Below are 15,767 nucleotides of genomic sequence, written 5' to 3' on the forward strand. Positions count from 1 at the left end.
AAAATTAAAAAAAAAAGTAAAAAAATGGTTTAAATATAATGTGCGAAAAGGTGACAAATTCACCTAAAGCCTCCAAAGTTTAGCTTTCTCTAAGCCTTGATCAGTGCACTATTTATTTATTTTAGATATAAGTTTTAAAAACACATTTAATTTTTTTTTTCATACTTTGAAAGTATGAGTTTCATACATAAACTATCACTTATTGGTTTGAGAAACACACCTCAGTGATTGTGTGTAACTCTCTCTATTTTTTGAAAAAATCTTGTCACATGACATTCTACATGGATAAAATATTTCACTTGAACAAAAATTAAATAAATTATTAATATTAGTTAAAAGTTAAACACTAAAGTATTTCTATCCCCCCAAAAAAGAAATTATCTTTTTAAAAAATAAAATTTAAAATATTTTGCTCACGCACTCCATCACCTCCCCCTCCTCCACAATTCCGTCCTTTTATTTTTTTAATTTTTTAAATTTCTTTTATAAAATATTTTAAATAAATTCATACTTCACCCCTCCCCCACTTCTTCCTAAAAAATGTTATTGTTTTTATTTTTTTAAAAAATAAAATTATACCCACCTCATTTAACCCTTCGCTCTTAATTTATATTTATTTTTTATATATATTTCTCGTTTTGTGTTAGATATGTACATATATTTTTAAAGAAATATTTTTTCCTACTTGCGTACCGGATATCACAGAAATAAAAATTTTATTTTAAGAAAAGTTTTGCGTTAAGTAAAAAAGATTTTTCTAAAATCATGTGTATATATCTAATATAGAATGAGAAAAAAATTGAAAAAAGAGGGTTAGGCATGTGAGGTAGAATTGTTTTTTAGAAAAAATAAAAATATATTATTTTTTGAAAAGAAGAGGGGGGGAGGGGGGAGATGAAGTAAGAATTTTTTTAAAAACTTTTATAAAAGAAATTTAATAAATAAAAATAAAACTAAAAATTGGTTGAGGGAAGGGGGTAATGGTGAGAGAAAGGGAGTGAGGTAAGAAAATATTTTATAATTTTTTTTGGTCGAGGAAATAGTAATACTTTAATATTTAATTTTAACTAATTCTAATAATTTATTTAATTTTTGTTAAGGTGGAATATTTTGTTAAGTGTGATGTGGTAAATTTTTTTAAACGAAAAAGAGAGTGTAGTACACATACCATGATGAGAGTGAAATAAAAGAGAGAGGTGTGTTTTTCAAGGGATAGTTGAAGTGTGTTTTTGACACTTATCTCTTTATTTTAATTAAATTCATATTTTTTTAGTGGCTAAAGTATGACAACATTTTTTTTTTCATGATTATCAATTTCTTCATTTATAGTCATTTTTCCAAATGCGCGCATTTATCAAAGCATTTATTTTTTGTATATAAATAAATAAGACATAATTTATTTTTGGTAAATAAATAATCTATTCTCTTTTTGGAATATATATAGAGTGTTGAAGAAAATTCTATATTTTAAAATGTGTATTTTTTTGAGAATTAACTGTCACATTTTATTAATTACCAAGTAAGCAAATACAAATCGAGAGCACATGCCTTTAAATGCTCATCTAATGCAGACCCTATCTACCACCTACTCATTAAGAAACATTCAAACAAGCATCCCTACATTACAGCTTACAAACATAGTAAAAAAGCCTACTGTTATCCCTAACTCTTAACACATAGGGCAGTTTTTATGCTATGCACCAGCTTCTCCTTTCCTGTACCCCTATTGTTGAAACTCTATTGTTTCTTTCCATCCAAAATTCATATATCACAGTTGCAAATGCTACCTTTAACAGTACACATTTAGGAGAGCTTTGTCTGCTAGCCTTCATAACCCATGCCCACTCCAAGTCCCACCTGATGATACTTCTTTGCCATTTCATCCAACGCAATATCTCCGTTCATATTTCATTAGAGTACGCACACTCAAATAATATATGTTGTAAAGTTTCATGCCCCACTATTGTAGTATATCCTTTGTTCTCAATCTTCCCAGTAGGCTCAGCCAATGTTTTGGACATGCTGCATTGTGGCATATTAGTCATCTCCAAGGTACGTTTGTAAGCTCACTTTTTAGCTGCTTTGTAGGCAATATTAATCTGAAATCTTCCTCCCTTGATCAATTAAGGTTGCACTTTTAACTTTTGCCAGTGCTTCCTCTTATTGAATATCTTCTGCACCATCAAAGAGGCTTGCTTAGGGACCTCCATAGATAGCCACTGATTCTGCTTTATATAGTATGTATGCACCCATGTAATCCACAACTTATCCTTCCTTTGACTCAATTTGCATAGTAATTTGCACAAGGCTGCTTGGTTCCACAACTTTAGATTAATCATGTTCATTCCACCTGCTCCTTTAGGCATACATACTACTAAAGCTCTTCTAGTGATCCTTGCTTCTCCCGATCACAGATAGCTCCTACAGACTGCGTCAATAAGCTTGATAACCTTTTGCGGAAGTAAAAAGAATTGAGACCAGTACGCTTGTATACCTATAAGCACAACCCTGATCATTTGGAGTCTACCTGCATAAGTCAATCATCTAGCCATCCAATAAATGATTTTTGCAATTATCTTGTCCATCAGTGACTTGCACTGGTCTACGGACAACCTCTTACTAAATAGAGGCATCCCTAAGTATTTGGAAGGAAGTTCCCCAGATGCAGAGTCGATATGACTCTTGCTAAGATTGGCCTTCAGTCCAGATACATTAGAGAACATGTCAAACTTATCCCTCAAGAGCTGGACAGACTGTAGATCACCCCTTGTAAACATCAATAAGTCGTATGCAAAACAAAGATGACTAATGCCCAATTTTTGACATTTGGGGTGATAGTTAAAATCAGGGTTGTCTCTAAATGTGTATTGTTTACTATAAATGTGCTAGAATGTGTAGTTTTTTCTGGAAAATACAAAAAATAAGCAAAAACCTTTCAACGAATGCGATTTACTTCATAAGTTAACTAAGTTATCAAGCGGGTTGATAGTGGTATTGGGCCTAGGAGCGGAGCTAGGTAAAGCTAAGAGGATTCCAAAAAACTTTCTTCAACGAAAAATTACATTATTTAGATATGATTAAAATTATTTTTATGCGTATATAGTAGATATTAAACCTCCATCGACTTTTTTGTGTATTTATTTCTTCATATTATGAATCTCTTGGTATAAATCTTTGATATGCCACTAGTTGAGCTGTTGAGGATGTTGGATAGGGGAGGAAAAAAATAATGATTTTGCAATGTCACTTATATGACTTATTTTTCATACTTTGATTAGGGAAAGACATTTTTCTCATTTTTAAGGAGCTTGTTTTCATAAAAAAAAAAGAAGGAAAAAGAACACTTATATCCCCAAAAAATAAAATATTTACCCTTAAATGCTTCATTACTTTCATCCTCTTTTTTTATTTTAAATTCATGCGCTGACGTCATCGGCCACCCTTTTTTTCCTCTCTGATATCGTAATATTATATTACAGTATATGAATATACTCTGATTGTATCAAAGAGTAACTGAGTAGTGTCTTCATTAAATGACTGCTTCTTCCTCCTTGATAAAATGATTTATAGTCACACAAACATTTATCCCCTCCAATTCAAAATAATTGAATTATTGTCAAATTACTCTTTAGAATGACTATACATTAATTAAAAATTCTTGAACTTTTCAAATAGGAAATTCAAATGAAGGGTAAAATGGAAGAATATTTAAAATTATTCCTAAATATTGAACAATTAAGTTAATTAAATATGAAAAACGTCGCAACAATTTAATTATTTTGAAATGGAGGAAGTATTATTTATTTTAGACCACTAAGTTTTAAAAGTCTTTCTTTTTTAAACTCCATGTCAAGTCAAACAATGTCATACTCCCTCTATCGTTTTAAGTTATCATGTTGGGATTTTTGAGAGTCAATTTGACTAGCTTTTAAAGCTAAATTAGATTACATTAATTTGATATTTTAAAATAAAAAATTAGATAGTCAAAAATTATATGAAAAATACTATAAATTGTAATTTTTTCATATCATTAATTATGATGAAAAAAATACATCTAAAAATGTTGGTCAAAATTCATATCGTTTGACTTTCAAAAAGGAAATTATGACAACTAAAAAAAATGAAGAAGTATAAAATAACATAAAAAGCGTATAATATTTCATATTTGTAAATAAAATTTTTGACTTCGCCTCCGACTAAACGACACCCGTCTGTATCTTGCTCACAACTCACAAGTATTCCCTCTGTTCATTTTGTCACTGTTTGACTTGATACATTTATTAAAAAAATAATTATTGATATATGTATTTTATCACATTATTCCTATTAAATGGTGTTTAGTATTAAGTCTTGAAAAATGACTTGAAGAATACTCCTCCTGTTTCTATTGACTTGTCAAATATTTCCTAATTTGAGTTTTTTACTTGTCATTTTTGACAAATCAATAAAAGATAATTTTTTTCTTCCTATTATATCCTCAATTTATTAACATGTAGTTAATGTCTTTGGAAAATGTTATGAGTAAATATGCTTAAGACTATATCAATTAATAGAGGTAAAATATTAAACTCATATATCAATCATTATTTTCTTAATAGGTGTATCAAGTCAAAAATTGACAAGTAAAAGAAATGAAGGAAGTAATATTTAATGCTAAGAGTAAAACATATGACAAAAGTAATAAATAGAAATAAAAATCTATTTTAAAAATAAGTGATAAGTAAAAGTGAACGGATAGAGTAAAAAAAAAAGCAATAAGTGAATATTTTTTTATTATAAATATTCAAACAATAATAACCTCGGACAAACTGATTAAGTTGAAGATATAGTGAAAACTTTAATGTACCGACTGTCCTTTTAATAACCTTGGACAAACAAACGGCAGCAGCCGACAACCACCGCCCAAGATACGGAATCATCATTGATTTAAAAGTAGTTTCACTTAAATTTTTATATTATTTTTTGATTACATAAATATTACTATAAAATATTTGAGATCAGAATTTTTTTTTATAATCAGGTAAATATTATAACCTACATATGATCAAAATTTTATGTTAAATTTCTTGATTAGATATAGCTTAATTTTTTTATTATTATTATACAGACGTATCAAATTAAATCACATCTATTTATAATTTGGTCTTTTCACTACACTTCAGATATATTCTCTCTGTCTATCTATAGTAGTGCTCTATTGACTTGGTACATATTTTAACAAACAATAAATAGATGTGATATTATTATATTACCCTTTGATTATATTAAATTTGATGCTTTGAAAAATATACTTTCTTTATTTAATATTAAGTGAATTTTTGAGAGATTTTTCATTATTCAAAATAATTGAATTGTTCAAAGTTCAAGATAGATGTTTGAAACTTTTCAAATATTTTTTTTATTTATTGAAGTTTTATATTTTGTAGGAGATAAATCATATTACTTGCAAAGTTATATTTATGATTTTATAAAGGAAATAGTGAAAAGTATGATTCAAATTATATCTTTATGTGTGCATTGCCTCACAAATTTACTTAATATAGAATGGAGGGAGTATTAGATACTACCTCTGTCTCTGTCTCATATTAGATGGGTACTTCCAACTTTACACGGTGATTAAGAAATCATTAATACATTGTAAGACTTTATTATTTTGCCCTTTGTTTATATCAATGCAATATACATAAAGTATAAAAATGGCAAATATTGAGAATTGTATACATTCAAAAAATCATATTAATTATAGGGGTAGGGGCAAAATAGAAAAAATTTAATTAATTATATCATGATTTAAGAAGTGATCAAGTAATATGAGACGAACATTTTTAGTAAGGTGCCCATCTAATATGAGACGGAGGGAGTATTGAATAGTATTTAATAGCAAAGGTACAATAAACACGAAAAGGTAAATTTTCTCTTAATTTTTCAAACCGGATAAATTTTATTGGACAATTATTTTTAAATATTCCCTCCATCCCATATTAAGTGAATTTTTGAAGGATTTTTTATTGTTCAAAATAATTGAATTGTTCAAAGTTTAAGATAGATATTTAAAACTTTTTTCATATTTACTTTTTCATTTATTAAAGTTTTATATTTTTTTAGGAGATAAATCACACTACTTGGAAAATTATATTTATGATTTTACAAATGACAATAGTGGAAAGTATGATTCAAATTATATTCTTGAATATTTTTTTAATATGTATGCATTACCTCATAAATTCACTTGATATGGAATGAAGGGAATAATAAACAAGTAAATATAGACAAAGGGAGTATTTCTATATCATTTCTCTAGGGACCGTGACATGTCCTTCATTTTATGTATGACATAAATGTATTTCTTTCAAGTTTATTACACTCTTTATTTTAAAATAAGTGACTATTTTTTATTTTAATATAAATGAATTGTTCAAAGTTAAAGAAAGTTATTAAAAATTTTCTTTATTTTTTTTATTTATATTTTCTAAGTGATAATTTCAAGAGAGTTAATTATTTATATTTATGATTTTATTTTAAATTATTTTTATTTTCAAAAATAATTTGAAAATAATAAAAAGAACATAAATAAAAAATTATATTCAATTTATATCTTAAACTATTTTTTTTAATAAATATGGATTACCTCAACAATCCACTTATTTTGAAACAGAGGTAATACTCTATAAAAAGCCTTCATTTGCTCATGTCCATTCAGATTCATTTGCTTATGTCTATTAGACTTTTAACACATAAATTGAGAGATTACAAAAACAATATATTAATATAATTTTATAAGTAATGTTTATGCAAATGTTATTTTTATTACAATAGATAAAAGAAACTGGTTCTAATAAATTCCCACTTAATAATAAAAAATAGAAATAACAAAAGTGAAAGATCCACGAGAGGAAAAAGTGTGGAGTTGCGTAAATGGAACAGTATATACCGTTATTGGGTGAAAAAAGTGTCTGATGACAGCAAGTTTCGCCCTGCCAAAGGAAGGCCGGACACCGTCTCTGCTTCTTTGCCGCCCCTTCTCAGGCCCAGCCACGTTTTTACTTTTTTTTGAAACTCTAATTAATTCTCTCACCAAGAAAACTGAAATCTTTTTTCTTCTCAGAGAAAAAAGAGAGGTGGCCATTTTAATTTGTCATTGTATCATTCACATTGTTATCAAAAATCTAAACTTTTTTTTTCCTTGGCCAAAACGGGTGAGAAAATATTCTTTTGGGTTCTTGTTTTTTCATTAATCTTCTCAAGTTTGTAATCATGTGTTAAAAAGATTTGATTTTTCGTGTGTTTTCGAACCTACCCATGATATTGAAATAAGCAAATTTTGAATTCATTAAAAAAAAAAAAAGAGAAAAAAAAAACGATGGGCTTCTGTTCTTGATTCTGATCTGTTTAAGAAAATCCTACGTTGGTGTAGCTGTTTCATGTTCTCATTGTCTTATTCCTGGAAACTCTAGGCTTAAAAATAATTTCTCTTTGATAACCATGGTGTCAATCTCATTAGTTTGTGCATAACTCGACTAATTGCAGAGGGCATCTGACTTGGATACATGGGAAGAAATCAATTCAACACTTGTGTCATAGCTACGTGGCTCAAGAAGTTTATGTTATGATTCTTTTTCTTTTTGTTATGAGGGGTTTTACCAAAAAAGGGAATTGTTTACATGCATGTCTCTGACATCATAGCATACTGTTTCTTAATTATGTTTGTTATAACTTTGATGTTTCTTTAATTAGTTTGTGGTGAAGTATATAAATTTTGGTACTTAACTTGTAGGTTAGCACAGGCTGATAGAGTGAAAGGGTGATTGACAAACGTCGAAAGTGCGCCATCATTGTAGCTGGCAAAAAGGAGCCACTAGGTTCAAGTTCTTCTGGTTGCCTTGATAATAAAGCTAAAGGTGCTGACTGCCAGAGGGAAACCAGAATTTACATTTACAGGTTCAAAATTTTATAGTATTTCTTGAAATTGTACTGATTTTTCACATATATTTATGCAGTTTATTGAAATTACTGGTTCAGTGTGGAACAAGGCTGCATCCTCCTCTGCGGACTGCTGATTGCACTGATGACATATTGTTAAACTAAGTTATGATTAGTTTTGTCTTAATTATGAGAAATATCATAATTGAAAAAGTTGTTACTCTTATACTTTACCTGTCTTCACTGCTCAGTTCCATCATACATGTTCTCACTATGTACCTATTCTTGCCGAAATATCAGGTTACAAGTAACATTTGGAGGGAAACATGGCTAGCAGTGAAGACATTGTTCTGTCAGCTGTGCTCAATCTTCTATCTGCATTTGCATTTCTTGTGGCCTTTGCAATTCTACGACTCCAACCAATTAACGACAGAGTGTACTTCTCAAAATGGTATCTGAAGGGTATACGAGCAAGCCCGAGAAGTTCTGGAACATTTGTGAAAAAATTTGTCAACTTGGACTGCAGAACATACATAAGGTTCTTGAATTGGATGCCTGCAGCTCTAAGAATGCCAGAACCAGATCTTATCGATCATGCTGGCCTTGATTCTGCTGTGTATATACGGATATACCTTCTTGGGTAAGTTCACAACATTTACAATATTTCTTGTCCATTTCACTTAACAGGCTATAGTTTTTACTGATAAGGAAATCTTTCGGTTATGCTTCCTTCATTGTTACTAGGAACCTTTAAAGGAAAAGTGGGCAGAAAATTTGGTTTACGTTATTGTTGTCTTTTTTATGTATCAGAGCTAATTCCAGTATTATCAATGCAGCTTGAAAATCTTCGTTCCTCTCGCACTACTTTCTTTTGCGGTTTTAGTGCCTGTCAATTGGTCTGGGAAATCATTAGAGCACATTGAGGATCTAACATTCAGCACTATTGATAAACTTTCGATATCCAATATCCCGGAGGGATCAAAGAAGTGAGGATTGACTTTCTCCCTTTCTGTATTGGTTTCTCGTGCTGACATTGTTGTAAAAAGCTACTTGCTTCTATTCAACCATTTTATAAACCTAGTTTCTTGTGTAAAACGTTCATCATAATTATTAATTTGGTAAAGAAACTGCACGTCGCAAACCATAATTATATTTTAAATAAAATTCTATTATCAAGGTTGCAAAAAGATATTCACACACATCTGTATGTTTTGCGAAAAATGTTACTGGAACATATATTCATGCTCAGATTTTATGGCACCACATTGATGAATTTTCTTGTTTCTTCACTTTTGTTGCATAGTAAAATAGTAATATATAAAATAACACCTCGTTTGATACTCTTGTCAGGCTTAGCTGCTGCAGTTTCCTTTGTTTAGTGGATCATATAAGGATGACACTTACTAACTAAAGCCTTTTAAAAAAAATTCAGGTTTTGGGCGCACCTGGTAATGGCTTACGTAGTCACATTTTGGACCTGCTATATACTGTACAAAGAATATCATATAATAACAACCATGAGGCTGCAGTTTCTGGCCTCTGAAAATCGTCGACCTGATCAGTTCACTGTAGGTGCATGACATAATTTATTGAAATGTTGGTAAACTGTTTGGTTAGTTTACCAGTGCTTTTCTTTTCTCTTATAGGTCCTTGTGAGAAATGTCCCTCCAGATCCAGATGAATCAGTGAGCGAGCATGTCGAACATTTCTTTTGCGTGAATCATCCAGATCATTATCTAACACACCAGGTCTCTATCCATTTGAATATCAAGAATGATGTATTTCAGACAATGACAGGGAAATATACAGATATTGTTTAATATCATGTCTCTTCCCTTCTTAGATGACATAGTTATGTTATGTCCTATCTAGCCTAGTAATGCTGAGATGTATAGGGATTTATCCATTTATCATTATTACATGTCCTGGCATTTTGCAGTTACTGCAATTGATCAACCTTATACTTATTCAACTTGTAGGTTGTTTACAATGCAAATAATTTAGCTATATTGGTGGAAAAGAAGAAGAGCTATAAAAATTGGCTCACGTACTACCAAACTAAGTATGAGAGAAATCCTAAGATTAAGCCAAAAACGAAGGTACTTTTTTTTTTTTTTTACCTTGTTACCTTTTTAAACATCACACTCCAAAACATTGTTTAATTTTCATTTCCTGTTTGTTTTCTTGTTAAATTTATTGAGTTAATCATACATAACGAATCTCATGTTCAGTCATGTATAGACAGGGGTTTGGGGCCTTTGGGGAAAAACTGTGGATGCCATCGAGCATTATACCGCAGAAATTGAGAAGTTGAGTAAAGAAGTAAGTGTCTCTGACTGTGGTATCTTATTTCTCTTTGCTCGTTGTGAATTCATCTGAATACGTACTTTTTTTGCTTGGAGTATTGGCTGTTCTTCCATCTACAAGCACCAGTAAATTTTTCACGGATTGGGTTATACTTCCCAATCAATTCATTCTATGTTACTGCCGTAACTAATTCATATTTACAAATTAGGCTTCTTTCTTATCCATCAAATGAGCTACATGTTGGAAAACCAAATTGATTTTGAACACTGGAGGTTTGTTAAGAAACAAGCAATAAGCAATAAGCATTGTATTTATGGCATACATGATCGAATCTGGAGAGATAAATGAGTCATAGAGGACTATTTAAGCATACCTTCAGCAGGGCCCAAGATTTTATTAAAGTATATGCTCATACATAAAAATGTGACCTTTCAGATTTTTCCATATTTTAAGCACCATTTTGAAAAAAATCACGCGTTTCAACTAGCTCTTTTTAACTTAGAGCAAAGAAGATGCATGTATATGGGCAGTGCGTGGTTATATTAATGTAGAACTTTGGGAAATTTAATCTACATTCAGGGAATCCAAAATAAATGTGAGATTTCTCCTGGACGGTCTTGCATGAATTGGGCCAAATGTTTATTGTCGCTAATATTTGGCATTAGCTAGCATGCAAGAAAATATTTTCAGCTCCTGTCGATGTCTCTTGTCAAATGTGATACAACAACAACAACCCAGTGAAATCCGACACCGTGGGGTCTGGGGAGGGTAAAGTGATGATTCTTGGATTTAGAGTCGAGAAAAACATAACATAACCTGTGGTAGTATTGGTAATTTGAGCCAAATTTTGTATGCTAGCTTGTACAAGGTGATTGTAGACCAATTTATGTTTGATTATGTTGAAATAAGACATGGGGTTCCTGTCTTTACTTTACCTGTAGTTAAACTTTCTCTAAAAACTTGTTAAGCTTGTCAAAGACTTTGTGGTTTCAATTTAATATACATTATATCATTAATGTCTCTGCAAAATAAGATGATTTTCCAATATCAAGAGACTTTGATCCTTTTACCGCTGACACTTCACTTTATGGGAAACCAATTAGTAACGCTAGGTAATTTTGCTAATGGAAAAGGCTTGAAGTTTTTAGCTATAAATATTTGGATTTCCTGTTGCATTATGGTAATCGATTTACCCTTTGATGTAGGAAACTATAGAAAGAGAAAAGGTAATGAGTGATCCCAAGGCAATAGTTCCTGCAGCATTCGTTTCGTTCAAATCTCGTTGGGGAGCGGCTGTCTGTGCTCAAACACAACAATCAAGTAACGCGACCATTTGGTTGACACAATGGGCTCCTGAACCACGTGACGTCTATTGGAATAATCTATCAATACCATTTGTTGAACTCAATGTCCGCAAACTGCTAATGGCCGTTGCTTTCTTCTTTCTTACATTCTTTTTTATGATCCCTATTGCATTCGTTCAATCTTTGGCAAGCATTGATGGTATAGAGAATAAACTTCCCGTCTTGAGGCCATTGATACAAATGTAATTGATCGTCTTGCTTAGTGATTTTTTCACTTGTAAAAAGAAAGTGATCTTATGTTGTTAAGTTAGTAAAATGGGTGCTAGTGTTTATACAAGAAAGAGAAATAAATGAAAGAAAGCAATTTCTGAAATGCTGTCATATTGATGGATGATTATACCATAAGAATTTTTCTACCCATTACATGTAAGCGTTCAGGTTACCAAATACACTGAACTAGAGATCTATATATATACTTTTATACTCTTTTCAGTGGTCTCCCTTTCTCTCTTTCGTCCTTTCAAAAAATTTTCCCAGGGAAGGTAAGCATTTAGCTGACTTATCTAGAAAGACAAAGAAACCCACAAAATTTGAATCAAACTTCAATATTTGCACTTGAGGACGTCTTTTGATATATTACTTGAGGATATCATGTATTTAAGAAATCAATATCTGAGATTCTTACTTCTGGAATTTCTGTTACAGGGAAGTTGTCAAATCCTTTATCCAAGGTGTTCTTCCTGGGATTATACTGAAGATTTTTCTGATTCTTATTCCTATGATTCTAATGGCCATGTCAAAAATAGAAGGCTATACATCACTTTCATCTTTGGACAGAAGATCAGCAACTAAATATCATATTTTTGTCCTTGTCAATGTGTTCTTGGGAAGTATTATCACTGGAGCAGCCTTTGAGCAGCTTCAGAGATTTATGGAAGCGCCTCCGTCGGAGTAAGATCCTACTTCTCGTCTAAATGGAAGCCATGAAATGTTGATGGATCTTAACGTTGGACTGCTAGAATGAAAAAAAATTATAAGAAAAAAAAAGAAGAGCAAAGAAGATTATATTGGCATTATCCGGTGATAAACATGTTCCCTCCTATGATTTTTTATTTCTTGGTTCAGAGATGGAGCTATCTGAAAAATTGACCTCTTGACATTAGGATCTCACTGTTATCTAGAATTGCTTCTGTCGAATGTTCCAGACATAAACTACATTGACTTGATAGCCGATCCCTGCTTGTCACCAATCTATTATAGGGGCATTGAAACATAGATGGGGATATTTTGATTCTTTAGTAGTACTTTTTGAATAATATTTCCCCTCAAAAGTGCAGCAACAGTTTTCATTGTACGATGTTCAGCGAAAGCTGTAACTGCAGATGCATTACATTGACTGATCTATTATAGGGATACATTATGTGTGTTGAAGTATATGAGGCATCAAGAGTTCGGATTATTTAAGTGACTTTAGATTATTGTGAAAGAAGTCTGGACGTGTTTATTGGAAATTACTTATTACATACTTCTCTGTATTTGATATGAAAGGATTTCTTGGTTTAATGGTTATATACTATGTAAGCATTTCTTCTTGTGTCTTGATCATATGCACCAGTTTGTTTAACCTTTTCCTTTATGTTCAGAATTCCAAAAACAGTTGGTGTAGCTATTCCGTTGAAGGCTACTTTCTTCATTACCTACATAATGGTTGATGGTTGGGCTGGAATTGCTGCAGAGATTCTTAGATTGGTTCCTTTCGTTATGTTTCATCTTAAGAATACTTTTCTGGTAAAGACAGATCAGGATAGAGAGCAAGCTACAGATCCCGGTTCGTTAAATTTCTCTGTATCAGAACCTCGCATACAACTGTACTTCCTACTAGGCCTTGTGTACTCAGTGGTCACACCTATACTCCTGCCTTTCATCATTGTCTTCTTCGCATTCGCTTATTTGGTTTTTCGCCATCAGGTATTTTCACTATTCCTTTTGTAGCAGATGTTAGATATTTTGTTGAGAAGTTACCTATGAAACGTGTAATATAGCAATGAACCTAAGAAAATTTAGTGTTCTCCAAAAATTACATTTCGGTATGTGGATCGCCAATGAAGCAAATATAGAATGTGTGAAGTTTGTATTTTCAGTGTGCAACAAGCCAACAGCATTCATTCCGAACAGTTGACCCTTCTCTTGAACTTTTTTTTTTGTTCCTGCTTCATATTTGTGGCAATAACACTTTCTTCAGTTAAAGAGATGACATCCCTTTACTTATCCATGTCTAATAACACATTATTTGATTAAACAAATCCAGTTAACTACTGCCGGAGGCCCGGAACTATTTTACTGAATTAGCAGATTTATTTCAAAAAACCTGAACAAATAGCAGATGTAAGAAATGTAAAGAATCCAACTTCTCCTCATCCCACCGACTCAACACCCCACCTCACGCCCAAGACTGACATGGAGCGTGAACAATTTAATATGGGGCACTAACATCGGTAAATCATAAATTGGGATGGACCCAACTCTGATACCATGTTAAAGAATCCAAACTCTCCTCATCCACACAATTCAATTATATTTATCTCCTAGTTTCTCCATGGATCTAGGGCCTAACTCAGCCCCCAAAACTAGTTCATGAAGGGAGGATTGACCAAGACTATATATGGAGACCAAAGACCTCTAATCCCACCGATGTGTGACTTAAACACCCCCGCACATCCAAGACCGGACATTTGAAGCGTGGACAATATAAGACGAGGGGGGGGGGGGGAACATCATAAACAATGAATTGGGATGAGCCTGACTAGAAGGATTTTGGGCCTAACTCAACCCCAAAAGCTAGCATATGAGGAGGGGAGGTTTGCCTAAGACCATAAGGAGGCCAAAGACCTCTAATCCCACCGATGTGAGACTTTAACAAGAAAGTACCTACTAAAATAATAGCAGGTCTACGGAGAGAGAAATGAAAGGATTACTATAACACACAAAAAAAAAAAAAAAAGAAGAAAGAACCAACTACTATTATACAATTAGGCACAAGAATAAGCAGTACTTCATCACCATATACATATATGTGGCACTTTAATTGCTACTCGGCTCTGCAAGTCACCCGTTAGAAGTTAGATGATGTTTTTCCGCACTTATATTGTGTTACTTTACCTTGCTTTCCTTTCAGTACAGCTTGAAATTATCAGTTTTTATCCATTTCATGCAGCTTGAACTATATTTTAGATGGTGCAATTTAGTAGGGGTCTTGAACTTCAACATTTAATATTTGCTGTTTCTACTCCCTAGATCCATCAAATGGTCAGATACTGAAATTTGCTCTTTCCTCTAGATCATTAATGTGTATGATCAGAAGTATGAGAGCGGCGCATCATTTTGGCCCGATGTGCATCGTCGTATACTTGTAGGTTTGGTGATATCCCAGCTTCTATTGCTGGGTCTGTTGAGCACCAAAAGTATTTCCAGATCAACACCTGTAATGATTGCACTTCCAGTTCTGACCATCTGGTTCCATATATTTTGCAAGGGCCGATATGAGTCAGCATTTATAAAATTCCCCTTGCAGGTTAGTGTTCATTACCTACTGCAACACGTTGTAAGCGAGGACTACAAGTTTGTAAATAAGAAAAAATAAAAATAAATAGAGGATAATATTATATCCTCTGTTATACTGCCACCGTGCTGGTTTGAGTGCTAATAGGAAGGAATTCAATGTTTACACATGCTTTTTAGATCTAGGAATGCTATTGACCATGTTTGTCAACTCAGGCTAAGATTGTTACGTGTTTGGTGCAGGATGCAATGGTGAAGGATACACTAGAATGGGCAACAGAACCCACGCTTAATTTAAAAGCATATCTCAAGGATGCTTATGTACACCCAGTTTTTAAAGGTGTAGAGTTAGACAGACCGATAGCACTTGACGATGAGGAGAATAATCCACTTGTTCCTACCAAGAGATCACGTAGGAGTAGTAAGTCTCATTCTGAAGAGGGCGTCTGAGACACGGGCTGTAGAGTCATTTTGTCACCCGAAGGCAGATAGTGGTTATTCTTTATTCTGTTCTCCCCTACTATAGCTTGTGTTGGGATTTCTGCAGTAGAACATGAAACAATTAGAATGTACTGAATGCAGAACTCAACGCGCAATGATGATGATATTTCAGCTTCAGGCGCTTGTAAATGCTTGCTATATAGAGGAAAAAGAAAGAATTCTTTTAACTTGTTCATA

The 15,767-nt window shown here is 32.3% G+C and overlaps 1 protein-coding gene across 3 annotated transcripts; it reads left to right on the top strand.

The window, feature by feature from the left end:
* The first annotated feature begins 7,809 nt into the window (after nucleotides 1–7,809).
* Nucleotides 7,810–15,767, top strand: LOC129882847 (CSC1-like protein At4g02900). Of its 3 annotated transcripts, XM_055957330.1 has the most exons (13): nucleotides 7,856–7,898; nucleotides 7,998–8,085; nucleotides 8,221–8,560; nucleotides 8,757–8,906; nucleotides 9,353–9,488; nucleotides 9,567–9,668; nucleotides 9,900–10,019; nucleotides 10,162–10,242; nucleotides 11,433–11,773; nucleotides 12,237–12,482; nucleotides 13,175–13,499; nucleotides 14,869–15,102; nucleotides 15,333–15,767. In XM_055957330.1, the coding sequence occupies exons 3-13, from the start codon at nucleotides 8,247–8,249 to the stop codon at nucleotides 15,537–15,539; spliced, it is 2,256 nt and encodes a 751-aa protein (XP_055813305.1). In that variant the 5' UTR covers nucleotides 7,856–7,898; nucleotides 7,998–8,085; nucleotides 8,221–8,246; the 3' UTR covers nucleotides 15,540–15,767. The 3 variants fall into 3 exon arrangements, with proteins under 3 accessions (XP_055813306.1, XP_055813305.1, XP_055813307.1); XM_055957331.1 differs by lacking the exon at nucleotides 7,998–8,085 and having other exon boundaries at nucleotides 7,810–7,938; XM_055957332.1 differs by lacking the exon at nucleotides 15,333–15,767 and having other exon boundaries at nucleotides 14,746–15,012.

The sequence above is a fragment of the Solanum dulcamara genome, chromosome 3, assembly GCF_947179165.1.
Source record: "Solanum dulcamara chromosome 3, daSolDulc1.2, whole genome shotgun sequence".
NCBI lineage: Eukaryota > Viridiplantae > Streptophyta > Magnoliopsida > Solanales > Solanaceae > Solanum > Solanum dulcamara.

Bases quoted from the DNA above. Each gene is read 5' to 3' on its own strand.
- LOC129882847 (XM_055957331.1), top strand. From the start codon at position 8,247: ATGGCTAGCAGTGAAGACATTGTTCTGTCAGCTGTGCTCAATCTTCTA. The intron at 8,907-9,352 runs GTGAGGATTGAC...AAAAAAATTCAG, and splicing joins ATCCCGGAGGGATCAAAGAA to GTTTTGGGCGCACCTGGTAA. The intron at 10,243-11,432 runs GTAAGTGTCTCT...CCTTTGATGTAG, and splicing joins TTGAGAAGTTGAGTAAAGAA to GAAACTATAGAAAGAGAAAA.